Source organism: Rhinolophus sinicus, linkage group LG03, assembly GCF_036562045.2.
Source record: "Rhinolophus sinicus isolate RSC01 linkage group LG03, ASM3656204v1, whole genome shotgun sequence".
In the NCBI taxonomy this organism is placed as follows: Eukaryota; Metazoa; Chordata; class Mammalia; order Chiroptera; family Rhinolophidae; genus Rhinolophus; species Rhinolophus sinicus.
The window spans coordinates 29,296,910-29,323,382 of record NC_133753.1 but is presented as its reverse complement, the minus strand read 5'-3'; the positions used below and the strand labels follow the sequence as shown (position 1 = coordinate 29,323,382).

The following is a 26,473-nucleotide window of genomic DNA, read 5'->3' as shown; positions in this document are numbered from 1 at the left end:
GGTGGCAGGGAAGAGTGGGTTCTATTCCCTTCTTTCTTCACCTATCTTTTTAGAAATGAAACTGGTCAGTATGCCACCTACTGCCAGCGGGCAGTGGAGCGGACCCTGCAGACTGGGGAGCGGGAAGCCAGGCCGTCACGCATGGAAGTGGTGTCCATCTTGCTGCGGAACCCCTTCCACCACTCCTTGCCCTTCAGCATCCCCGTGCACTTCGCCAATGGGACTTACCAGGTGAGGAGGTGGGTGTGCGCCCTGTCCTGAGTATTCTTATATTACCTTAGGGCCAGGTGGGTGCTAAGCCTCCTTCGGCTTGGCAGATTCTTAACAGCAAACCAGCAAAAGGACAGGTCTGGATTTGGGAGTGGGAGTTGGGGGTGGTTAGTGTTAGTGTAGAGGGAGAAAGGAGCTTGAATTGCAAAAGGGCTCCACTATTTGATGTCCTGGAAGTAGATCTTTTGAACCTACTGTGTGAACTGGGAAGCTAAGACACTGACCAAGAAAGTGGCACAAAAAGACTTCCTCCAAAAGGGTGACAGTACAGGAGAAACAGAGCTTGTGTCCCATTCCAGTTTCCACAGGGAAGCTCGTCCCTTACGCACGCACCCTCTGCAGGTGAATACGGAATCTTTCTTTGGCTCTTGCATTTGCTCTTGCTCCTCACAGCCAAGCCTGTGCACCTCCTGGACACAGACCCCTCTGCTAGCCCTAGTAAGCTCTTCTCAGGAAACCCCCTCTGGGACTACCACCTCTCCCCTACAGGTGGTCGGTTTTGATGGCTCCTCCACAGTTGATGAGTTCCTCCAGCGGCTGAACCAGGAGACAGGCATGAGAAAGTCATCCCACTCTGGCTTTGCCCTCTTCACGGACGATCCTTCTGGCAGGGATCTGGAACACTGCCTTCAGGGGAGTGTCAAGGTGATGGTCTCCCTTCTAAGCCAGCGGAGTTTTGGTGATGGGGAAAAACCCATCTTGTGGGGGGTACCTGGCTGTTTTGCAGCCTGTTTGGTGCTGAGCCCAAGGTGCTCCCCCTGGGCAAGCATTTCTGTGTCATCCTAAAATTACAGGCAGAGAAAAGATGTTTGTGTCCTTGTCGCTGGAGAGATCTCTGTATCCCTCCCTCCCCTCAGTGGCTGTGCAGCATCCAGGGGAAAAGCTGCTTGTCAGCTGGTGTAGAGAGGACAGGGAGGAATTTCTCAGCAGCAGCCCCAACCGAGCCTGCTGCCAGTGACATATACATGTACATGGGCTGACAACTGTATGCCTGGACCCGCCGTATGTCACATCACCTACTGGCACCTCACTCTTACCCTGTCTGCCAGGGCCTAAGTGATGCTTCTAGGTTCTACCACATTTTAAGGAGGTAGATCCTTATGGTACTTCCGTATTAAAGGCCCTCAAATAGGATTTAAAACCTATCTTGTATTGTGGTCTGAGATTAGAGCCATTGGGCATTAGTAGGTGTGGACATGTGCTACAGCACTTGGTGAGTATGAGTGTTTTGGGTCCAGTGTCTGCTTTCTTTATGGCAACAGGACAAAGGCTTCTGTAGTGTTTTACCATTGCCTGGAAAAACTCTGCCACAATACCTTCTTTGTGAACGTCCAGGTATCTGTAAGACTTTGTTACCTAGTAGGCCTCTGGGTATATTTACCGAATAGAAGGATGGCTGTCGGTAGAATAGAAATGGAGCTGGTGATAGGAGGCCAGGAGTTTTGACGGGGGCCTCCTTGCCTCTGGGAGGCCCCCTCAGATGTTAAGGCCGTGCGGGCAGCTTCACTTTGCTGCCCACGCCATGCCCAGGGCTACACCTCTCTGTCCATGAGGACGTTGCAGGCACCTTGGGTTCCCCACATCAGGGGCTTTTCTGACTTTCTCTTTTGCCTCTTCAAGGTCTGTGACGCCATCTCCAAGTGGGAACAGGCCCTGAAGGAGCTTTACTCCGGAAAGTCTGAGGGTGGCACACGTGTTCTGAAGCTGATGTACAAAAACAGGTGCTGAGTCCTGCCCAAGGGAGGGACCAAGCATGAGGGCTGCCACTGGGTGTCAGCTCCTCACGTCCCCCACTAAATGGCTTGTGCTGCACAGGCAGGGGCCCCACAGATATAATACTACATGGTGGTCATTAGCTGGGGGCCTATTTGATCCTCTGAGGCCCTGCACAGCTCAGGCTCTCAGTCCCTATACTGTGTGCGCACACACACACACACACACACACACACACACACACACACACACACACACCTGCCAAGAAAACAAACCAACTTCATGAGATGGCTTCATGTGTTACATTAGGAGAGTGAAATGTATGAGCACTGGATATTTAAGGCTAAAGAATAAATTATTCCTATACCAATTCCAGGAAATACAGAGGTAGACATCCTGACTTTTTACCAATTTGAGTAAGAAAATTCCATCCCAGACATGTCTCCAGGCAAATAATTTCCATTAGTGTCTTGGAATCTTTACTCATCCAGTTCCCTAATAAGCTGTGATTCCTGGTACCCGATTCCCTTCACCAAATCCAGGAAGTCTAACATATATCCAGAATTAACCACGTGCTACTGTTGCTATAAGATCTGATGGCCCTGTGTCTGCTCTATGTCTTGCTTGGTTAAATTTTTCTGGAGGCAATTGAACATAAGCTCACAGATGGTATAAAGAGTTGTTTCTTTCCTTGGAAATCAAAATAAACAGATGCAGAGATGGCCTCATCCACTTGGGATCCCAGCTGACCTGGCTTCTCACACTCTTCCCTCTAGGCTGTACTTTCAGAGTCAAGTCAAAGGGGAGACGGAGCGAGAGCGGCTGTTGCTTGCCTTCCAAACTAGTGGAGAGATAGTGGCAGGGAGGTTTCCTGTCAACAAGGAACTGGCTCTTGAGATGGCAGCCCTAATGGCCCAGGTAAGGTTCTGTTTGAGATCAGGAGGGTTCGGACACCATCTTTGGACTCCAAGATAGAAGGCACCAAACAGCGTGAAACACAAGATTGTGTAGATCCTCTGGTACCAAAGGAGAGGGTGGCTTTGCTGTCCCTGCTGTGGAGAGAAGCTGACTCCTTACCCAGCAGAGCTCCTCATTGTTGATACAGGCTACGTGCGGAACTCTGGATGTGCAATCAGTTCTGGGTTTGAGTTGTAGCCACCTTCCCGTTATGAGATCTAGGCCAAGTCACTTTCCTTGTCTGTGCTTTAGTTTCCATTATTGTACCTGAAAAAAAAATACCTCCCTGCCGCCCCGACGGGGTTGTACTAAGTATGATTTTTAAATAATGTACATCACACAATATATGTGATAAGATCTGTACTTACAGCTGTCAAACGTTAGAATTAGGAAAAGAATCAAACTTTGACTCTTCCTCCTGTTAGCTTTAGGAGGCCATCTTGCCAAAGGCATCTGGGATACCTAATGGTTCCCATAAGAAAGAGTCTGGTTCTACGTGCTGGAGAGGAAGGGGAAATCATAACAGTTGATCTTTAATAAACATTTATTGAATCGTCTATAGAGGGCTCTACGCTAAATATTTTATGTGTATTATCCCATTAAGTTCTCATCCCCACATAATAGATGAGGAATTGAAGCTCATAGAGTTTAAGTAACTTGATCAGGGTTACAAAGTTGGTCAGTGGCAGAGCTGGGATTTGAGCCAAGTGTCCGACATCAAAGGCCCCATTTGAAACACTCTGCGCTAGAGTAAATCAGTCCTCAATGCTGTCAGTAGGTTCTGCGACTTTCAGCAAAGCAACATTATAACAAAATGACAGAACTAAACGTTATTCGTGGACCTGCTGTACTCTAGGATCTATAGTATCTTCAACCCTGTATCCCATATTTTTGGATTGGAAGCTGGAATTTCTACATTGCTTTCCTTTGTCCGCCACTCATTAACTATGTCTTTGGATAAAGCACTTAACCTGAGCTGCAAAATGAAAATTGGTCTAGATAATCTCTAATATTCTAGGGCCCCAAGGTTGTTTCTCTAGTGTATGTGAAATTAGAGATGAAGGGTCTGTTCACAAGAAGTGTTTTTTCACATCCATTCACACCTCACCAATAAAGTAATGGAGTAATGGTTTTTTTTCACCTCTCTCAACAGCCTGTCCCCACCGCCACCCCTACCATGTCCAGATTCTTGACTTGTCCCTCCATGTCCATGTGCTTCTACCATAGGTAGAGTATGGGGACTTGGAGAGGCCCATCCCACCAAACCCTGGGGGTACACCCCCTTCCAAGGCGCAGCATCACCTACAACAGGTCCTGGACAGGTTCTACCCAAGGCGCTACAGACACGGGGCACCCGCTGAACAGCTGAGGTAGGTTGCAAGGTCTCGTGGGGCATCGCTGTGGGGAGGCATGGGCTGCAAAATAAGGGAGGGCCTCAGAGCTGTGATGAAAACCTGTTGGCACTTCACTGGCACCATTTCTCTCCATCTGTCCAAATCAGGCACCTGGCAGACCAGCTGACCACAAAATGGGCAGCACTGCAGGGCTGCTCCCCTCCTGAGTGCATCCGCATCTTCCTGACGGTGGCCCGGAAGTGGCCCTTCTTTGGTGCTAAGCTCTTTGCTGCTCAGGTAAATGCAGGTGGTTTCCAGTGGAAGGAGTGGTTACCGCGCCCTCAGGAATGCCCTGTCTCCTGGAGCTATCCTGCCCCTCTTGCCGTTTTTTTTTTTTTTTGAGCCGGTCTAGGCTGCAGCGCCCGCCTGCACTAGAAACCACCAGGGGTCGCTGTCTCCATCCATTTCTGGCCTACTCCCATTTCCATGATCCAGAGCAGTTATTCATTGCTTTGGGGCCAAGTTTATTTCTGGGTGACCCTCATCTTTCCTTTATTGACTTCTTCCTCAGTGCTACCCCTGAAAAACAGATAGGGTCAATTAATTATAAAGGCACATAAGAGGGGGTCCACTTGGTCTAGGAAGTTGGGGAAAGCTTCTGAAAAGGTGACGTCTGTCTCTCCCCAGCTATTTGGGTAGGAGACAGGAAATCTGGATTGCCCTACTGCAGCCCTGGCAGTGAACATTAGTCATTCTAGGAATTGTCCACCAAATAGTTACTTTTCTCACGAGCAGGGTCTAAAGCCTGTAAGATTGCATTCTTGCTTTCCTCTTGTACTGTCCCTAGGAAATTGGTTGAAGCAATTGCACCTCAGCTGGGCGAGACTGGGTGGAACGCTGTCAGTTTCTGAGAACTAGGAGAAAACAGCCTGTTCTCCATGCCCATGACAGAGCAGCCTCTGTATAGCACAGAGCTTCCCAACCAGTGTGCTGTGGCAGGAAGGGTGATACGTAGGTACTGCAAGAAAGTGAATGCCTCACCTGGGGATTGTTAGTAGGTAGCCAGAGCTCCAAGGCCAGATGCTTCCTGTCTGTTTACTCCAGCATGCTGGACAAATATCACCTTTTATGTTTTCCAAGATGAGAAAAAGGTTGGGAATCACTGCTTGGCAGATCCCTGGATGTGTCTTCTTCCTCAGAAGGATCTCATAGTTCAGAATCCCTAGTTGTGGATATGTCTGATGCGATTTTGCTGTTTCCCCAGCCTGTACAGCTGTCTTCCAAGGAGAGCACTCTGGTGTGGATTGCTGTGAATGAGGATGGCATCAGCATCCTGGACCACACCACCATGGTATGGAAGGATGGGGGCTGGCTCCCTGACCCCCTCCTCCTGAACGGTCTGTTCTTCTCTCTGGACTCAGCAGCCGCCTGAGCTAAGTGACCGTGGTCCCCCTCCCCCCACTTCCTGCCCAAGCACTGCTGCTCTCTAGTCTAGACACAGATTGCAGACATTGAAGACGTAGATCTCCAGGTTATGACCACTTCGAGTTCTCCCTTCTTGGTTGAAGCCACATGTGCTTAGAAGAGACAGGGGATGCTGGTTCCTCGCTCAGGAGACAGGTAGGTTTCCCCACAACTGATTGGCTCTTTCTCACAGCAAGTGCACGTCACTTACCCCTACTCTTCACTGATGACCTTTGGTGGCTGCCGCGATGACTTCATGCTTGTGATTAGAACCATTCCAGACCAGAGCTCTGGAAAAGGCCACAGTGAGAAGCTGATCTTCCGGATGGCTGTTCCCGAGGTGGGTCTGAGAGCTGCTAAAACATTTTACTCTGATCTGGTATGAAGAGGTGGGCTGGGAGCTTAGAAAGGAAGCTGGAGTGATGACATTGTTCTAGAAGGGCCCTGCTCCAAATGAAACTTTTGGCCTTGTCCTCTTCATTCAGTACTCCAAAGGATCCAGGTGGAGTTGCACCTCAGTAGTCACTGCTGAGCTGTAGGTGAGCGGCTGGCTGGGAGGGAACTCGCTCTGGTCTAGCCGTCCCTGCGCTCTTCACATTATCTTTTCAGATCTCTCAAGCCTCAGCACCATACAGGCTTGAGTCGGGTGCCCACTTCTGTTCTGCTTGCAGCAGGCCCAGTGCCAGGGCAGCTTCCACCTCAGGATGCTCTCACCTTATCCTGGGTTCTGCTGTCCCAACACTAGTCGTAAAGTGGGACAGTCTGCACCTGCTCCCCCTTCCTTGTGGTCCTGAAGACCATCCAAAGACCTCTTTTGCTTTAAGGGCTTTATTCCTATTCAGTAATGTTACTAGCAAAAATACTACGAAGACTTGGAGACCTAAGTCCTGATGTATAGCTCCTGACTCCCTTCTGAGAGTAACTGGAAACACTGTTGTTTTAAGCCTAAAGTTGGAGTTTGCCAAACCTTCTCCTTTTAGTATCACCCCTGCCAAGTGAGAGGCTATACAGACCCCTTCTTCCAGGGAGGCCCCCTTCCCTAGCTTGGAGTTAACCAAAGTAGAATGTCGACCCCTCCTATTCTCAGGAGGGTACAGTGCATCTCAGAGGACCTCCAGACCAACAGGCACCCATTTCACTGGGCCCCTGAACCTCACAGTAATAATGATCCCCTTTGGGCATTTTCTTCCAGGTGGGTATTTAAGAAACAAAGAAACTGAAGTCCAGGGAGGTTATGTACTCAGTATAACAGCTAGTAAGTGAAAGCCAGGATTCAGGCCAAGTCTACTTCAATTCCTTTGTTTCTCTGTCGTCTCAAGATTGCAGAGGCTACTTTCATCATGGCCAGCTACATGAACCATTGCTCTGCAACTGTGAACCCACCCACCAACCTGCCTGCTGCCTGCAAGCCATGGGAACAGGATGGACGACAGTTTTTTGCTTCTGTTCCATGTGCCGCCAAGGGGCCAACGTTGCTGTGAATATTTCTCCTCCCCTGCCCTTTCCCCGCCACCACCTGGTGCCTCTGGGATTGCAGATATGTATCCTGGGGCGTGGTACTACTGTGATGGGTCTAACAGCCCTCCGCCCAGCCTCCACCCCGGTTTGTTCTGTGAAATGTGTATTTCAGTGTCCATGAAGCCTTTACTTTCTAGGTGCTTTATAATGTTTCAGGGCCCAACTTTTAAAAATCCAGACCCAATTTAAAAACCACTTTTTTATTTTTATTTTTTTACAAGAACACTGAGCTCTGGATGCTGCCTGCTTCTAGACAGACAGGGATGGATGTCTACTGTTACTGGCACTGAGGGCGTCAGGGCTTTCCCCACTGATACTCTCAGGGACGCTAATAGTTTTTATATTGTATACCGTCCTTATGTGGGGATTTATACTTGAACTTTTCCCAACATTCCTGCATAGGATAGGACTAAAATTTCCAATTCACCTGAACTCTGACAAAAGCCTAGAACTCACTAAAACTAGACGTCCTTTCCCAGATGGGAAAGGTGTTGACAGGGCTAGAGAAAAAGGAAGGCTCATGTTTCCCCTTCCCCTACTGCAAAAGAGGTGTTTGCAGTGCCCCTTTGGGGCAGCAGCTCCTGTCTTTGCAGGAAAAGCTCTCCACGCTGAGATTGAAGCTGTTCTCCCTCACACTGGACTGTAAGCCCACTGAGTGCAAGCAAGGGCAGGCAGGTAGGCCCAACCTGACCTCTCTGTCTCATTTTAACGACTGGACAAGGCTCAGTGAGGGCTGTGCTCACTACTGTAGGATAAGGTGGTCGTCACTTGTTTCCTCACTCTTTGCAAGGCCAAGCAAATGCACTCTGCTTTTTGCTGCTCTGTGAGGCCACCAAGGATGAGTCAGAAACAGAAGACCCCTCTGGGCTCATGGGCCTAGATTTGCTCCTGAAGACTTCTGGCGAACTTCCGCTGGGAACTAGTTTGAGGACGGGGGCACATACCCTGTGTGATATCTGTCCTAGCTTAAGAGCATAAGCTGAAAGAAACTGAACGTCTCTTTCACCTTTTGCCTTCCTAACACCAGTATTCCCACAGCCCCAACTGAGACCTTCTGTGGAGTGCACAGATGATCTGTTTCCACCCTCCCTTAACAGAAAACAAGACGAAAGAGATTATTTGTACTCTGATTTTCCAATATTGGACAAACTGAGTTTTATTTCACAGCTCTAACGGCAGTCTTACCATCTGTCAATAAAGTGCTGAAAACTGTATGGGTTTAGCAGTTGCATCCAAGACCCTAGCCTTGAACCCCGACAAAGTATGTATGTTGCACACTACACAACTACAAGACAACAAAGTGTGTATGTTGCACACTATACAACTGCAAGGCTGCAACTAGTTTCTGTGAACACCTCAGCTGCTGTAAGCGTCTCCTCGCTCATCCTTTAAACTGACAAGCATGATGGAAAAAAGAAGCACATCAGAGTGTCTGCCTCTTTTCAATGAACTTGACTTTGCAAGACTGGCAATTTTACAGCCATCTCCCATTTCTGTTCCTGCCTTTCCCCCAGGAATTGGGATCTAGCTGGGACATTTCTACCTCGAACAAGTCGACATGTCACATGTACCACAGGCTCCTGAAAAACCCCTCTCCAGAGCTGGTATAAAAGGCAGAAATTACAATTCTGGTTTTGTAATATCTGACATGTCTCGAAGGCCAATGAGGATATTATCTACCTGGGAGTTCAAAAAAAATCAGGATCCCAAACAAAAAGGAAGCAAGAATGGAGCTGTGTTCATACTGAATTTGGGGATCGAGCTATTTCTCCCACCCTGTCTCCTTTCCAACCCTTCAGGAATCCTCCCTTAGTTTGTGAATTTTATACAGAAGAAACTGCCTTACAAACAAAGGTTCCAAAAGTTGGTGTGTTTATCCTTCTTTAACATGTTTAGAAACCCAAGCTGAATTTCTGTCAGGCCTTTTGTCTCATCCCTCTTGGCAAAAGGAGTTTTTGAAACCATAGACAATGCTGAGTAACAGAAGAGTATTAATGTGTTTCACAGCCGTGACTGACAGGCCACATTTATGTGTGTCAATAAAAAGCATCTGTCTGTGAACAAGGCAATTATTGTGTATGTTTTTATTGTGAAGATTTATTATTAGGTTGGTGCAAAAGTAATTGCAGTTTTTGCAATTTTTAACCTTTCAAATCACAATTACTTTTTTTTTTTTAAGGAGCACGCAGCTCAGTGGCCCATATGGGGATTGAACCGGCAACCTTGGTGTTATTAGCACCAGGCTCTAACCAACTAAGCTAACTGGCGACCCTCGCAAATACTTTTGCACCAACCTAATAAGAGAGTTATCATAAATTAGCCCTGTACGGATACAGGAGCTAAGTGGACAGTGTCTTTTGTAGGAAATTTCTTCCTGCTAACCAGTACCTGAAAGGCTTGACTTTATTTCTTAACTTTTATACAGCAGTGGGAAATCGTCTTTCTCAAGAGATCTGATGTCAGTGTCTCATTGTCTTGCTCCACAAATTTCAACAAAAAGTAAACTTGAATGTGCTTAGGAATTTCACAGAGTGTTCTTTGTTGACATAACTTTTGACATATCATTTCTTAAGGTCTCCCCTCAGTTGGTAAAGTAGGCAAAACCTTACAAGGGGAGCATGACATACACAGCAATACTTTGCTCACGTCACACAATGAGTTTCCAGTCACCTGTTCACGGCTCTGAGATCCACTGCATCCATCCAGGTTTCTAGGACTGACCACATGGTTTAGGACTGTCCACATGGTTTAGAATACAGAAAACACACCAGCCCCCAGGGCTTAGGAGTCATTTCCCACGGGAGACAATACTGGCCTTCTGAATGCTGGGACTCATGGGCTTGTGGATGTGGCTTTCTGGTGTGCCAGGATCTCCTGGCAGCTTCTGTACACTTCAATCAAGCAGTCCAGCCGGGGCTTCGCACTCTGAATTCCAAAGGGGAGAAATGCGTAGTCAAGATGAATGTAAGAGAGTGCTTAGTAGTGCTGCATTCATGTGCAACCTCAATCTCTCACCCACACCAAGTGGTCTACATGGCACAGGTATGGACTCAGAAAGGCAGAAGTTCGGGCCTCACAAAACCTTGTTGGAAGGAATCCCTAACTAGGCCCATAGCCCAGCCTGTGAACTGTGCAAAGCAGGAGCTCCAAACAGTTTTTAATCTGCCTAAATTTCATGATCTCTGTCTAAGAGCAAGCAAGAGGAATAATAAGGACATACCCTCTAGGGAAGTGTCACAAAGTGAGACAGTCCTCAGACACAAGAAGGGCAGTTTAATATGTAAATATTTAAAAATATTTTGTATAATGAAATATAATACAACCAAAATTAAAAGCCACAGAAAGGGAAAAATATATATGGAAAGCAAATTTAATAAGTTTGCTACCAAAATATATACATTGTTACAAATGCATACTCAATATCTAGATTCTACTTGACTAATAGAGGAAATATGGATAGTTTAAAACAAGAGGAAATACTAATAGGTAAATAACAAGGAAAAATGAAAAGTCTCTGTCATTTAAACAGATACAAATTTAATAACTAAATTCCTTTACCTACATACTAAACTAAAAAATAGCTAAACCCACTGTTAGCCAAGACTGTAGAAAAACAAGCACAAATTCTCCAAAGTATGGTAAAGTTGTCCAATTTCTAGAGCCAAATCTCAAATACTGTAAAAAAAAAAATCTATGGAACTACTCATAAGCTTTAATAAAATAATTTTGAACTATAATGCAAAAGAATTTTAGCTTAGCTGCCTTATGTCCTTTGTGAAAAAGGGCAGTGAGGCAGAGTTAACTGCATACATAAATTACTTTATACGCCTATAAAGTAATTTATTCTAATCATGTTTGTATAAGTGGGTTTTTTTGTTTTGTTTTTTGTAAGAGCAAAACAAAAAACCTGGATGTGATTTCAAAAGCTAGAAACAGAGCGGCTAAATAAACTAATATTCAACATGATGATATAATTACTACCTAAAATAGTAAGTATAAAGGCCTTTGTAAATGCATGTAAATATGCATGTTAAATTTAAAAAGCAAGATACAAAACAGTATATAACAGTATGTGTAGATCAGTAACATCTATGTAAAAGCATATATTGATAGACTAACACATTCAAAGTAGATGAATGGTGATTTATAAGCAGGAGTTGCTATATATTTTTCCTCTAAAATTTGTATAAACTTATAGTATTTCTGAAAGCCTATAGTTGTCTCAGAAAGGAGCTTCTGAAATAACTAATTCTAATAACATTTCTACCTCGAACAAGTTGACACGTCAGGAAGCTGCCTTGGCACTGGGCCTGCTGCAAGCAGAACAGAAGTGGGCACCCGACTCAAGCCTGCATGGTGCTGAGGCTTGAGAGAACTGAAAAGATAATGTGAAGAGCACAGGGATGGCTAGACAGAGCGAGTTCCCTCCCAGCTGAAATAACTAAATCCTAATTCTCACTAAAAATAGCTTTCAGGTATCCTCAAATACTCCTGACAACAAAAATTTACATTCCTACTGAACGTAAGTAGCAGTGGATACGCAGCAAGGAGGGAAAGGTAGAGGATTTCTTTGGAGAAGAAACTTGAGCAAAGTGTTCTGAGCTCACCTGGAAGACAGGTACTACTTGGGATATTTCATGTGGTTCCACTGGATCCTTCAATAAAATGCAGAGGTAGTAAATCACCTTCTGCTGTAAGAAAATAAACCAGACAGCAGAGATCTAAGTGAAACTTATTTTGTTTTCTTTTTCTTTAAGGGAAGACTCAAAACTGTTTCATAAATGGTTCTCTGAGTAGTAGAACACCTGATAGCTTTTGAAGTGAGGAAGAGGTATATTCTCATTGTTTAAATGAAAAAAGAAAAAATAACAGCAACAGCAACAACCAGAGATGATTCTGAAGCTGGGCCAGAAAATAAAGTTGAAATGCTGACTCCCTATCCATGAAAAACTGCTGTGTCTCTTTAAAAATAAAGGGACATATCTTTTCAGTATAAATTTCACTTTTATGGTTTATAAACCCGCCAGCCAAAAAGGAAACACTACAAGTACTGGAACAGAGAGTCCTCAAGTTTAATTCTGTGACATCAAATACTTTAGGCTTTAAGACATTTAGACCCAGGCACACTCCGTGGGCTCCCTCCTCCAAAGAGGCCTGTAATATTTATCACTTAAATACTTACCATGTAAATAGCCTCATTAATAATAACATCTTTCACCTTGCCCATCTCAATGAAGGTGGTACTTTCTTTGCCAGAGGCATAGGATGAAGTCATCTGGATGCCAAGGGAATCAATGATTAACAGAGTCTCCTGATCAATCTTCACAAAATGGAGGTATCCAAGCAGCCCTAAGAGGGTGATGAAGATGGCAGCAGAGAGGACCATGCTGTTCTGAAGAGAGAGCCAGACAGGCGGTAAGATTACCAAGTGGTCCTCTGCACACGTCTGCTGTTTAATAATCAGCTCTAGGAAAAAAACCTTTGTTCTGCTGTGAGTTGAACAGATGAGAAGAACATGCATAGAGGAAATCACTTTTATATAAGCATCTGATGAAATACATCTAGACAACAAATAAGGTCTGGGGAAGACAACCTCCATCAGCAAAATATTCACCATCCCATTACTCAGAGATTTTTCTTCCAAAATTGAAACTTAAGGACTCAGACCTTTTCCTCTAAACACTCCCTCAGCAGAATATATAGTGCAAAATCATAGACTGAACAATAATAAAATGCTTAGCACAGTTGTAATAGATACTACTCAACAACCTAACAACCCCTCCACCTTCCTAATAGAGTGAATCATGACTGGTTCCCACTCCTGCCAATGATTGGTTTAGAGATGGTCACATGACATAACTCTGGCCAATGAGATGTGAGGGGAGGTCGGCTGGAGGGGCTCCTTCAAAACTAAGTCCATCTTAAAAAGGATCAAAGGAAAATGAGATAGGTCCCTTCATTCTGAGGTTTTAATACCTGGAGCTACTATGGACTCTGTCAGACCATGGGGAAAGCAAGTTAGGCTGAGGACAAGTAAAGTACACCAAGAGGAAAAGAAACAAAATCTACTGAGCTTATGCCCTTTTGAGCCTTCCTACCTCCTGACTTCTTGTTTTGTTAAATAATAAAGATATTATCATTTAGGGTTCTTTTAGTTATTTTGGGTTGTGACAAACTGATGTACTATGGCTGACTGATTAGCTGATAGGACTAACTGATGTGTTAAGGGCTCACAAATGGTATTTATTCCTGTGATTCTAAGACACATTTACAACCTATTGCCATTTCTTTCTTTTTTTTTTTTTTTTATCCAGATGATGTTTTAATAGAAAATTTTGATAATTCCAAATAGTCAATCAAATAAGGTTTACATCCCTTCTCAGGCCACAACAGAAGCAATTTTCTTATATTTGCATTTTGTGCCCTTTTACCCATCCTAAAGAACATAGGCTCCACAACACATACAGAGTATACCTACAGAGAGAAGTATAAATAATATGCTTCCTCCACTTCCTATAACCTATTGCCATTTCTGAAGTTGAAATGTGTTTTTCTGTTGATGTGTTTCTTTCATGTGGCATTGTTTTCTTTTTTCTAAAGAGCTATTATATAGAATTACTAGAATCAAGAGATTCAGTAATTTATGACTGTCACTCCTTGAAGGCATTAGTGTCTTATTATTCTTCAGTACTGACAAGATGCCCTCCTTGACCTAACTCTACTCAAGGTCTTCTAAGCCCTCCGCCTTGGTGTCCATCCTTGTTGGGTCTGCGCTGCCCAATTGTAGCAAGGATCTTCCTAAGTCAATTTAGAGAGAACCCCCACCGTTGGTATCTGATCACCCTGGCCTGCATTCAGCAAGAATCCTGTCAATTTAGTGAGAATCCCTCTTTCCCCCTAATGTTTCCTTTTAGTAATTTTCTATCCACTGACCCCCACCCTGCTCCTAGGTTATAAATTACCACTTGTTCATGCTATATTCAGAATTGAGCCCAGTTCTATACAAAGGTCTCTTTTCTCCTATTGCAATAGTTTCTGAATAAAATCTGTTTTTACCACTTTACTGACCAGCTCTGGTTTTCTTTCTACTTCTTTCTACTTCTTCTTAACAAGGATCTAGAGTGTTAGATCAGGGGTCTGCAAACTGTTTGGGCCTGTGGTCTATTTTTGTCTGGTCCACCTTGAGCTAAGAATGGGTTTTATATTTTTTAAAGGATTGTTTAAAAAAAAATAAAGAAAAAGAAATAGAAGAATATTAGACAGATCTATAAAGCCTAAAATAGTTACTATTTGGCCTTTTAAAGAAAAAGTTTGCTGACCTTTATGCTAGATAATTATTTGTTGATTAACAATTGGAGAATGGAGAAATCTATGTGCTGGGTGTCTGATGTTCCAGAAATATCTACTTTGAGTTAATTAAATGCCTAATACCTAGCACAGTGTCTTGTACAGAGTTTGCACTAACGCTATAATTACAGAAGAATTGAAAGAAATAAAATTTAGTACTGGCCCTTACAGATTTATTAGAGGCAAGATTAATTCATAGATAAAATATTTTTTATGAATATTATGATACTGACTACAAGTATAAAATAGGATTGTGGCGGGGGAGGGGATTAAAGCACACAAGAATGTCCCATGAAGATTTCCAAGGAAGCAGGATTTAATTGGTGCAGAGGAGGTGGTGGTTATTGATACATATACTTAGTTGAGAAAAGGGAAGGGGGAGAACATTCCAGCCTGGAATAAATAAGGGAAAAACTTGGAATTTTAATAGAAATGTGAATTCAAAAACTGGAAGGAAAGAAGGGATGAAGAGCAGAAAATCCTTAGGGAATTTGATCCATATCAGCTTTTCAAGAAGGCAATCCTTATCTAAAACTTCATTATTACCTACATTTTTTTCTACTTCATTTTTCTGTTTAACAATTCAATATTCAGTTAGGTTGAAGTTAAGCCATGTTTTAAGGAATTCCGTCATAATTCTTCTCACTCCTGAGATTCATTACCCTGATGAATAGTTTTGACTAGGAAGAAAAATAAGAAATTTTGGTACACATAGCTCTTAAGAAGTGTTGCAGTGGAGTTTAAAAAGAAGATGCGGTTACTGAGTCCTGGGTACTTGATGGCGGGGAAGTGGTAGTATAGACCAGGATTAAAGAGACAAGTACAAAAGGGAACTAGCTTAAAAATAAACTTCTCTATCTAAAAGTTTTGCTTAAGCAAACCCTCCCCAAGGAGAAGACATCAAAGTTTAGTGGAAACGAAAGGGTTTCAGAGTCAGACAGGCCAGGGTTTGAAGGCCAGGTATGCCATTTACTAGCTTTGTGATTTTAGATAAGTTATTCTGCTTTCTGAGCCCTGGTTTTCTTCTAAGGTTGAAAAGACACATTCAGTAAAGCAGCTGGCACTCAGTGGGCATTTAATATCTGTTCCCTCTTCCTCACATGACCACATGGCCAAGTTAGTATTAAAATTCAACTATATTATGAATTAAATCTTTTTGGGGGTGGGGGAAGGACTGTCCTGGCAAATTAACCATTTCAACTGACTTATGAACAAACTTTTAGATACAGTTTGGTATAAATTAGGGCAGTCTTAATTATGCATACATCTATGCTAAATTCCATGCTGTGAAATATGCTCTGGTGGCAAAAAAAGTTAATGGATGCAGTCAAGGAAGCGCTATCAAATTACAGAAATATGGGCCGGCCCGGTGGCTCAGGTGGTTAGAGCTCCGTGCTCCTTACTCCGAAGGCTGCCGAACACGGCACCTGAGCTCCCCAATGAGCTGCCGCTGAGCTCCCCAATGGCTCAGTTGGTTGGAGCGCATCCTCTCAACCACAAGGTTGCAAATTGGACTCCCACAAGGGATGGTGGGCTACGCCCCCCACAACTAGCAACAGCAACTGGACCTGGAGGTGAGCTGCGCCCTCCACAACTAAGACTGAAAGGACAACAACTTGACTTGGAAAAAAGTCCTGGAAGTACACACTGCTCCCCAATAAAGTCCTGTTCCCCTTCCCCAATAAAATAAAATAAAATAAAATTACAGAAATAAATAGCCCAGCTGCACTTAAAACTGATCAGATCACGCCTGGAATATTATATTCAATTCAGGACACTACATACAAAACTAAACTCATCGTGAAAAGGGCAATTAGGACGATTCCTTTTATTTGAGGGCTATCACAAAACTACTGCGTGTGACCCTCACAATACGGTGAAGCTGGTATGACAGATATTAATTCCATTTTAGAGATTAAAAAACAGGCTCAAAAAATAGGCATGAGTCTGTAAATTGAGCATAGAAACTACCCATCTCTGAAACTTCATAATTCTTTAGAAAGTTCTTGAAGTTGGGAAAGCGGTTGTGAGCAGGTGGGGTTAGATTGCCATGTAAAAACAGAGATTAGGTTAGGAAGAACTATCAAGCTCTTAAATAACGTGTGTGTATATATACACAAGCTACACACACACACACAGTGGAGGCAAAGACACTTTCTGGAAGACTCTATGTACTTAAGGTATTGTTCTCAGTGATTCCTCTGAGGTGTGGAAGTCATGGATGAAGACGATCCACTTAACAGTTCTCTAAACCCTTGGAAATGAATACTATAAGCATGTACTACATAAAGCACATGGAAGTTAAAGTTTTAGGCTGTCGTGCAAGGACTCGATGTATGCCGCGTGAAACCAGAGAGCAGAGCAGCGACGATGAGAGGGATAAAGCACAGGAGTACCAACTCCACTGAACGTAATGAAAAGAGCTGTCCAGCAGCGGAATGGAGACTCCAGAACAAGCGAGTTCCCGCCCCCGGGCCCTACGACTGTAGGAGGGTCGGCGAGAGGTCCGGGATTGATCCGAGGACCCTAAAGATCCTTCTAAACCTGAGTCCCCGACTCTAACCAAGGGAGGGCGCCACGCTCCATTACCTCGCAGACAGTGAAGAGTCCGTAGGCCGCTAACCACACGGTGCTGGTGACAACGGTGAGTGAGCGCAACGAGAGCCGAGGGGAGCTGAGGCAGAACTCCCGGCAGGATGGGGAGTAGTAGCGCCGCTGCAGGGCCAGGCGGCCGCCGCAGATATCCGAGAAGCTCTGCTCGTCTTCCATGGCCGGCCCGTCCCACTCAGCGGCCCCGCCGCTCTAGCCGCCCGCTCTGGACCCACTTCCGGAGAGCGGGGTTGGCCACGCCCTTTCCCAAGCTCTGCGCAGCCTCAGTTCTGCGCCGAGAGCCCAAGGGGCTGTTTTGGAGGTTAAGTTTTTCGTACTCCTGCTCGGCTGGAATTCTAGGATTATCTACTCCAGAGACTCGTAGGGGACTAACAACTCAGCGGACAGATAAAAACCGCTATTAACGCGCTTTTGCTCGATAAACTGATTTGTATTTCTAAGGCAGAATACGCCCCAAGGAGACAGCTCATTCTCATCCATCCATTCATTTCTGGGCCAGGAAGTTTCAGGCGCTGAGTATACAGCGGTGAACAATATTGACAAGGTCCTTGTCTTCAAGTAGCTTCCTTCCTAGTAAGAGAAAAAATATAGAAGTAATTTCAGAGAGTGCTGTTGGCAATAAGATGACCAGCAGGGATGGCTTGGGGACTTTTCAACAGGGTATTCAGGAAAGCCTCTCGAGATACAAGGATGAGGAGCCAGATTGGTCTGGGGGAACTCTGGAGGAGGAATTTGCCAGGAAAGAAGATCAGGAAAAGCAAAGACCCAGAGGCTGGAACAAAGTTGGCTTATTGGAGGAATCAAAAGGTCAGAGAAGCTGACGCATAGGGAACGCAGTTGGAAGTTGGGGAGGTAGGTAGGGGTCAGATTCCTGAGAGTTGTAGGGCCTGTTAGGGAGTTTGAATTTCACTGCCTGGGAATTCTCTCTCCCAAACCACAGCGTGGAGCATTGAACAGGTAGACAAGTCCTAACTGGGAGGTAAGCAAGAGTGGAAAACGCAGAAAGTATGGATAATAAAATTAAACTTGTGAGTAATTGTGGCCTGTGGTTTCCCTCCTTCTCCTTCAAATGTGGCCCAAGAGTGTCTGTGTGGCCTGTTAAGAGTTATGATACTTCAGCCCTGAGGGAACATGTATTAATTGATCCCTTTATGTTTAAAGATAAATGGTCTAATGGTCTCACCAGCTTTAAGTTTCTGATGAAAGTCAGGTTCAGTTTCTCCATCTATAGCCACGATTTTGTTTCCATTTTTTTTTCCTAAAGGGATTTCTTCAATAATTGCTTTGTATTTCCAGTTTCTGTACTCTGAATCTTACCAACCAATACACCCCTCTCATGGTACATATCATATGATGTGCTTTATAAAAGATGTTTGCTTATTGTGGAAAATTTGAAAAATACAGAAAAGAAGAAAAATTTAAACCACTCATATTTCCACCACTCAGAAATAAACACTGTCAACGTTTAGAGGAAACCTCTAGTCCTAGAGTTTTTAACCTGGGCTCCATGGGTAAAAAGCAGTTTCATCTTTAGTTTTATTAACTTCTAATTGAAATTTAACATTTATTTTGATTACAAACATGGGCAAAAAACCAATTAGTATTAGTATACTTGTGATTTTTGTCACTGATAGAAACCACAGATATTTTCATTTCACAATTGTTAGTTCTCTCAAAATATTTTCACTCATTAGTACTTCAAAATTGTAATAATTATTAAACCCACTACTAGATCTTGTTATTTAATGTGTCACTAGAGACACATATTACTATAATATTTAAAATATATTTTGGTGACTGTAGTTTCATTTAGTTGTTTTTCTTTAATCCTATGTATTTTATTCATTTTAAAACATTGTAATAAGGGGTCCATTAGACTTACCAGACTTACAAAGGGTCTGTGGCACAAAAAAGATTAAGAACTTCGTCAGGTTCAGAAGCTTCATAACTATAGAGTCATAGAAACAAAGACAACTAAATGTACTTAATTTTTTAAATATTAAATTATTAGGGATAAATAGTGGTAATAGAATTCCAAAATCTCTATAACCAGTTTGCTCTGTCAGATCACAGCATCATCTTAACGTTATCAGTATGCCTAGTAGAGAAAGAATGATTATGTGAACAACTAGATAGTCTTTGTTATACTTTCTAAAGTGTTTTGGCTACAAGAACCAGGAAATACATTTCAATGAATTGAGCACCGTGGTGGAAGTACGTAGGATTAATCTGACTTACCTTTGATAAGATGGGTAATTATTTCTATTGTGAAGTTCTTCTTGGAACCTGAGTGTCTATGAATATGAATAATAAGAAAAAATCTAATCAAAGAATTCAGTTAAGTTTTAATTTTTTATGGCCCATGCTGGATTCTTAAAATCTTTCTATAGAACTTTTTAGTATCTGCTTACACTTATGGATTAAAAGTTTGTTCTAAAAATAGTATCTAATATTGTAATTGTTATTCTATTCATTTTTTTATTATATAGCATTAATGATTGCTGGTGTTTTAACTGAGACTATGTCTCCTTCTATATAGGGCCACATACCCATTGGAGAGGAAAAGTAAAGGCCCATATAAATCAAAGGAAATCCCAAATAGGCTTTTAAAAAGATAAGTATTGCCAATTATACCTCAATTTTTAAAAAAAATAAACGAAAACTTGTAAAACTTGTTGCAATTTAGTGAAATTGATCAATAAATTAATTTACTTTGCATGAAAAGTATAATACATTTTATCTTTCCTTGTTTAGAATTCCATTTTGATTTATCTATATAGTGTTCGTGAGTGTATCTTTATATAGCTTTTTTAGTGGTTGCTTTAGGTATTACATTATATATAAACAACTTTTAGAAAAAAACTTAGTCTTCCTCCTGTGTTTCTCCTTTACTATCACATTGCTACCACACGTACAATACTTCTGACACCAAATGTGTGGGTTTTTCTTTCCCCACACCAAGCGTAATTCTCTGTGACACCAGCTGGGTAGGTGTTCTACAACTTAACTCAATTCTGACACTATCTTCCTGGAGATACCTTGAGATCCTACAGATTAAGGGCTCAATCCTACAAGACTGCCCTCTACTTGGCTACAAATCAGAGGTTCCCATGATCTCCCCCTTGGATTAGATTATTAGCTAGAACACCTCACAGAATTCAGGGAAATACTTAAGTTTGCCAGTTTGTTACATAATAAAGAATATGATAATAGATACAGATTAACAGCCAAATGAAGAGGTGGGTGAGGTTTAGGGGGGTCCCCAGCACAGGAGCTTCTGTCCAGTGACGTTGGTTTGCATCACCCTCCCGGTACCTGGATGTGTTCACCTACCTGGAAGGTCTCCAGACCCCGTACTTTTGGGATTCTATGGAGGTTTCATCACGTAGGCATGATCCATCATTAACTCCATTTTTTCTCTGGAGAATGGGGAGCGGGGCTGAAATTCTAAGTTTCTAATCATGTCTTGGTCTTTCTGGTGACCAGCCCTCATCCAGGAGCCATCCAGGAGTCCGCCTAGAGTTGCCTCATTAGAACAAAGGACACTGCTATCACCCAGGAAATTCCAAGGGATTTAGGAACTCTGTGTCAGGAACTGGGGTCAAAAAACAAATATCAAAATAAAAGATGTGCTTAGTGCCCTTATCACTTAGGAAATTATAAGCCTAATGTTTTCCCCTAACTGGCAGGATATTCTAATGGTTCTAGCCCACTGTTACATTCCTGATAAAGAGGCTCAGATCCTAAAGAAGGCCAGGAATTTGTTTAAATGTCTTTAAGAACCGAGACAGAAAAAAAATGAGAAATTAAGGAACAGTGAGACCCGAGGATAAGACCAGAGACAGGCCAGACTTTTGGCCACAGTTATAAATAACCGGGGGCTGAAACCACCTCAGGGCACTCCAAAAGCCCCAGAGGAAAAAACACCAGATAAAGGAGCCTGCTTTGGATATGGAAACCCAGAGCACTGAAATAAGGAGTGTCCTAATCTTCCAAAGCAGCCGTGCCCCCTGTACAAACTAAAGGGCACTGGAGGAGGAATTGCCCCGTTCTGAAGGGAGCAGGGACCAACTTCTCCCCAAAAATGGCTGTAATCACTGTTGGGCCTGAAGTTCCCAGTGGCTCCCAAGGTATTCTCATTACAGGGGTAAAACTGCGGGTGACCCTGAACTGGCAGGTAAGCCTGTTAATTTCCTGATTAATATAGAAGCCATTTATTCTGTCTCAACTGCTCACCCTGGACCCTTTTCCTCTGAAGACTGCCTGTTGTAAAGATAAAGACAGCCCCCAGATTTGGGCTCATTTTACTCAGCCTGTTCCTTATCATTGGTCTATACCTTAGAGGAAATGTAAAATAAACAAATTAAACTTAAAAAGGACTCTAGAAAAGTTGTATTAAAAGACCTTGAAGCCCTGGCTCTAACTGCTGCCCATACCTTTAGATTCTAACCTCAATTCTGTTATCTCCTATGTTGTTAGCTTGGGAAAGATTCAGCAGTCACTTAAATATAGGGGACCCATTAGTTCCCTAAAAGACAGGAGCATGTTTCATTTACAAGTAACAACTGTGACCCCAGCAGAAAAATGTGTCAAATTCACCAGTTGTTCTAACCAATGTTTTAATCTTTCAGCCGATATCAGTTTAAACTGCAGCTCTGCTACTTCTGTGAGTTATGCTAAGGCACATGTCAAATTACCTGCTGGATGGTTTCTCATTTGTGGAAAGACTGTTTACTCTTATGTTCCAGCTTACTGCACCGGAGAACCTTACTCTCTTGGGAGGTTAACTGTCTTTTTACCTCAAAAATCTCATCAGGTTAGACACCCAGGGAACTTGCTCTAGATTCCAGCTATAAGAGTGATGTACATCTATTCAGCACAGCTGAGTATGTATCATTCTCTTTTTGTAGTACCAGCTGTTAAGTATTGCCCTAAATGTAGAGATTGGCCAAATAGCCTACTCCATGGCAAAGGTCCTAAATGCTACTTCACAGGCCATCCACACCATTGGGGCAGGAGTTAGGACAGGTCAGAGAAGCAATTCTTGAGAACAGAGCTACCATAGATTATTTACTCTTAAGACATAACCATGGGGGCCAGCGTGGTGGCTCAGGTGGTTAGAGCTCTGTGCTCCTAACTCCGAAGACTTCTGGTTCAATTCCCATGTGGGCCAGTGGGCTCTCAACCACAAGGTTGCTGGTTTGACTCCTCGAGTCCCACAAGGGATGGTGGGCTCTGCCCCCTGCAACTAAGGTTGAACATGGCACCTTGAGCTGAGCTGCCTCCCGGATGGCTCAGTTGGTTGGAGCGTGGATGGCTCAGTTGGTTGGAGCGTGTCCTCTCAACCACAAGGTTGCCAGATTGACTCCCGAAGATCTGGATGGTGGGCTGCACCCCCTGCAACTAACAATGGGAGCTGGGCTGCGCCCTCCACAACTAAGATGGAAAGGACAACAACTTGACTTGGAAAAAGAAAAGTCCTGGAACTACACACTGTTCCCTAATAAAGTCCTATTCCCCTTCTCCAATAAAATCTTTAAAAAAAAAAAAAAAGAAAAGGTATAACCATGGATATGAAGATTTTAAAGGATTATGTTGTTTTAATCTCTGTGACAACTCACAGTTAATTGAAGGCAAAGTTAAGCAGATTAACGACATAGTGTCCAATATTAAACAGAGAAGGGTTTTTAGGCATTGATCTCTCCTCCCTTACTTCCTGGCTCCCAGCCTAACTGGGCTAAAGGAGGCTTTTCTCATTTTTCTCTTGTTCATTGTTATAGGGATTATATCATGCTGTTGCTTACACTGTATCTCAGTTTACAGATTACCTGCTAGCTGGCTGCAACGGTTCAAGCGACCACAACAACTGAACTGAGGGACAAAGACCACCCAGCTCCAGATGGTCCTGAATATGGAAACTCACCTGGATTTGCTCATCTACCAGGGACCTTTAGATAGACCTCTAGACCAGCCCTAGCTACCGGCTCCTTCTACGCCCCTCCTCAGCATGAAGCAGCCAGAGCGGTCATCTATGCCCTAACAGCAGTTAGGGTTACTTCTTCAGAGGGGGGATTGAGACAGGATAGCTAGCATGTTGTTAGGTAAACAGTGAATTACCTGGTAGAAATAAACAAAGGCAGCCATATCTTGGAACTCCAGGGTCTGAAATGACTCATTCGCTCTAGCACAACAATGTGCTCTGGGGATAAATGGGTTATTTTGTAAATCCCTTCAGGCTGGACAAACACAGCAAATCTGATAAACAGAAATATGGTAAGTTTGGAGATAGAGCCCAATAATTTGCATTTCTGACAAGTATGCAAGTACTGGTTGACCTTGTTGGTCTAGGACCACACAGAACCACTGCCTTACAGTAAAACCCTACTTATTTTGCTAAGGCTTCAAAAACCTTTCTTTGTTAAACCAGCAGGGGGAGACAGGTATAAAATTTATCCTCTAAAAATAAACTGCCTTATACTAGCAAAGCTACTTGGAGTTATGATATTGCCATGGGAAATTCTGAAATATTTTGGAAAGCAGCATGTAAGTTGGCATCAGATGAAATATTTTTCAGGTGTTAATATAAAAATTTATTTTGGTTTGACTAACATCCAGATTCGTACAAGTCATAGTGTCATGGTTAAGAATTTGGATACTGGAGTCAGAGCTCTACCATTTACATGCTATGTGACTTTGGAAAGTTACTTATCTTCTCTGATCCTGATTCCTTTTCTTTAAAATAGCTTCCCTTATCTTCAGGAATATGTTTCAAAACCCCCAGTGCACGCCTGAACCTGTGTGTGGATAGTACCAAACCCTAAATATACCATGTTATTTCATATACACACATATCTTTCACTTAAAGGAAGTACTTTATGGCTTCTCTTTGGCTTATCTGAATTGCCAACATCACTACTCTTGAATTTGGGGGGCCACTATTAAGTAAAATAAGGGTTACTTGAACACAAGCACTGCAATAATGCAATAATGCTAGTTGATCTGATGGCCGAGATAGCTGCTAAGGGACTAACAGGTGGGTCGCATATACAGCTGAGGATCCGCTGGACCAAGGGGATGATTCACACCCCAGACAGAACAGAGCAGGACCGTGTGAGATTTCATCACACTACTCATAGTGGCATGTGATTTAAACATAAGTATTGTTTATTTCTTGAATTTTTCCATTTCATCTTTTTGGACTGTAGTTGACTGTGGATGACTGAAATCTGGGAAAGCAAAACCGAAGGGGGGACTACTACTGTACTTAACAGAATTGTTAGAGGGCTAAAAGTTCTTAGAACTTGAGTTGGACATTATTAAAATATTAATACTTTAGTTACTTTCAGCTCTTTAGCCTCTCTAAAATTTAGAAATAGTCCAGATATGTTGCTGTGTTTGGTTTTTAATAACCAGTGCTGCCGTTTTTCAGGTAAAGAATTGAAAACGTCTAGAAGTTCAATGTTTTGTAAATCCTAATCTTACCCATGATACATAAAATAGGTGGGATTTTATTAGCACGCCTGGTCCAGAGACCTCTCCTCTACAGTTTATCTCTTAGCATTCAATTCCCAAAGGTATCGTATGTCCTGGACCTTGAGCTCTGAGATGGAACGGAGCAGGTGGATGCCGACTTGGGCTTGGCAGGGCACGCACACAGGTCGGGTCAGAGGAAGCTCAGCCCAGCCAGCCCTTCCTCAGACTTGGCATCTGCTGGTGTGCATGTGTGTGAAGAGTCGCGATCCGCTAACCGGTGTGTCCGTTCTCTTGCTTCGCGGAGTTCGCGAATTTCGCGGCGGCCGACCGCTTCCCGCGAAGGGACACACCTGTCGGTGACCGCGCTCTTACTGTCCAGACCCAGATACTGGCTTTATGGCGTTAGCCGTAGGGGCTTGTCCCTTACGGGTGAGTCCGCGCTGTAGTGGGGTGACGTCAGCGAAGGCGTGTCTGGGTCCCGAGGAACAGTGGGCGGGGCCCGCGGTAAGGTGTGCGGAGGGCTGGTTGGGGGCTCGGGGCGGGGCCAGGGGCTGTGACGTCACGGGGCTGCGCGGTGCGGCTCGCGCGCGGGTAGGTAGGCGCCGCTGCGGGCAGCGGTGTTCAGTGAAGGCGGCAAGCTCCTCGAAGCAGCCTCTCGCTTGGCGACGTCCCGCGCTGCCCATCATGTCCCTGAGAAGCAGCCTCTCGCGTCTCCTCTGGACGCAAATGCATTTCGTCCTGAGAAAGTCGGTCCATTCAGTGGCTGTGATCGGAGCCCCATTCTCACAGGGACAGGTGAGAACTAGGATCTGGCACCGTGGGGAAGGGTCCCCACCGCGCCCCAAAGAGAAAGCGGCGGCGGGGTGGGAGGGACGAAGAAGCGAGGAGAGGATGGGGAGAAACGGAGAGGGGACGAGCTGGTGGGTTCCCGCGATTCGGCATCGGCAGAGCAGCGGGATTTTCTCCGATAGAATATGGGGAAGGAGGGAGGGATGGAGGGCACCTTGTGTGCGATGCGGACGGGGGACAGCAAGCTGGCGGATATCTGCGGTTTCGCCCGGAGGAGCGGGAAAGTGGTGGGTCCCGCTTGGGGTGATGGAGGTGAGGGAAGGAAGAAGAGGATTCCACAGAGGAGCTGAAAGAGGAGAAATCGGCATAAATGCCCGGTGGAAAATAGAGGGCGAGAAGGTTAAAGAGAGCGACCTCTGAGGATGCAGGGTCCATTCTCAGAAATAGCATTAACTGTGAAGGAAATTGACGCTGGCCGCTCTAGCGGCGGGAGGATGGGAGCGGCTGTTTTGTTCTGTCTTCAATGAAAGAAACCTGCAGTCGTGGAGACCTCACTGGTACAGAAGTCCGAGATCTGGCCCCTGCCGGCTACACACACCCAGCCATCCGATCTGACCCGGGTCAGCCTAGCCTGTCTTGGTCTCCGTTTACCCTTCCCACAAGGGGTTTGGAAGGTTGATTTGATGCCACTGATTGTTGTTTTCCCCTCCTTCTCTGAAAGTGTTTGAAATAAACAGAACTCATGTGAAAATGATAATGTCACAGATTTTCAGAGGGATCTACTGGGAACTAAGTACAGTAGTCCTCCCTCGGTTTTGCTTTCTGAGATTTCAGTTACCCACGGTCAACTGTGGTCTGAAAAAATTAAATAGAAAATTCCAGAAATAAACAATTCATAAGTTTTAAATTTCATGCTGTTCGGAGTAGTGTGATGAAACCTCAAGCAGTCCTCCATCCTGGCGGGCTGGGAATCATCCCTTTGTCCAGTGTATCCACTC

General features: G+C 44.0%; 3 protein-coding genes across 7 annotated transcripts in view; 2 read left to right on the top strand and 1 right to left on the bottom strand.

Annotated features, from left to right (window-relative positions):
• Positions 1 to 9,325, top strand: part of PLEKHH1 (pleckstrin homology, MyTH4 and FERM domain containing H1) — a 48,970-nt gene extending 39,645 nt beyond the window's left edge. For both annotated transcript variants that reach the window (XM_019733623.2, XM_074327312.1), the window contains 9 exons: positions 54 to 231; positions 760 to 915; positions 1,891 to 1,991; positions 2,760 to 2,901; positions 4,168 to 4,310; positions 4,442 to 4,571; positions 5,539 to 5,625; positions 5,932 to 6,078; positions 7,058 to 9,325. In XM_019733623.2, the coding sequence (XP_019589182.2) occupies positions 54 to 231; positions 760 to 915; positions 1,891 to 1,991; positions 2,760 to 2,901; positions 4,168 to 4,310; positions 4,442 to 4,571; positions 5,539 to 5,625; positions 5,932 to 6,078; positions 7,058 to 7,219 (1,246 nt within the window). In that variant the 3' untranslated portion in view covers positions 7,220 to 9,325. The remainder of the gene's footprint in view (positions 1 to 53; positions 232 to 759; positions 916 to 1,890; positions 1,992 to 2,759; positions 2,902 to 4,167; positions 4,311 to 4,441; positions 4,572 to 5,538; positions 5,626 to 5,931; positions 6,079 to 7,057) is intronic.
• PIGH (phosphatidylinositol glycan anchor biosynthesis class H) lies at positions 8,372 to 17,467 on the bottom strand. Of its 4 annotated transcripts, none has more exons than XM_019733340.2 (4): positions 17,193 to 17,464; positions 12,439 to 12,648; positions 11,864 to 11,911; positions 8,372 to 10,181 (listed from the first exon to the last, which is right to left on the bottom strand). In XM_019733340.2, exons 1-4 carry the CDS (start codon positions 17,370 to 17,372, stop codon positions 10,089 to 10,091), a joined length of 531 nt encoding a protein of 176 aa, XP_019588899.1. In that variant the 5' UTR covers positions 17,373 to 17,464; the 3' UTR covers positions 8,372 to 10,088. The 4 variants fall into 4 exon arrangements, with proteins under 4 accessions (XP_019588899.1, XP_019588898.1, XP_019588896.1 ...); XM_019733339.2 differs by having other exon boundaries at positions 11,864 to 11,944; positions 17,193 to 17,463; XM_019733337.2 differs by having other exon boundaries at positions 11,864 to 11,947; positions 17,193 to 17,453.
• Positions 17,468 to 24,879: 7,412 nt separating this feature from the next.
• ARG2 (arginase 2) overlaps positions 24,880 to 26,473 on the top strand; it is a 28,261-nt gene continuing 26,667 nt past the window's right edge. Inside the window, exon 1 of the mRNA XM_019733334.2 lies at positions 24,880 to 25,481. Coding sequence (XP_019588893.2) covers positions 25,083 to 25,481 — 399 coding nt within the window. The 5' untranslated portion in view covers positions 24,880 to 25,082. The remainder of the gene's footprint in view (positions 25,482 to 26,473) is intronic.

Excerpts from the sequence above, each read along its gene's own strand:
- PIGH (XM_074327314.1), bottom strand. The coding sequence starts at position 17,372 with ATGGAAGACGAGCAGAGCTTCTCGGATATCTGCGGCGGCCGCCTGGCC. Across the intron at positions 12,649-17,192 it reads GACTCTTCACTGTCTGCGAG|AACAGCATGGTCCTCTCTGC; the intron begins GTAATGGAGCGT and ends CTCTCTCTTCAG. Across the intron at positions 11,948-12,438 it reads TTAATGAGGCTATTTACATG|CAGAAGGTGATTTACTACCT; the intron begins GTAAGTATTTAA and ends ATTTTCTTACAG.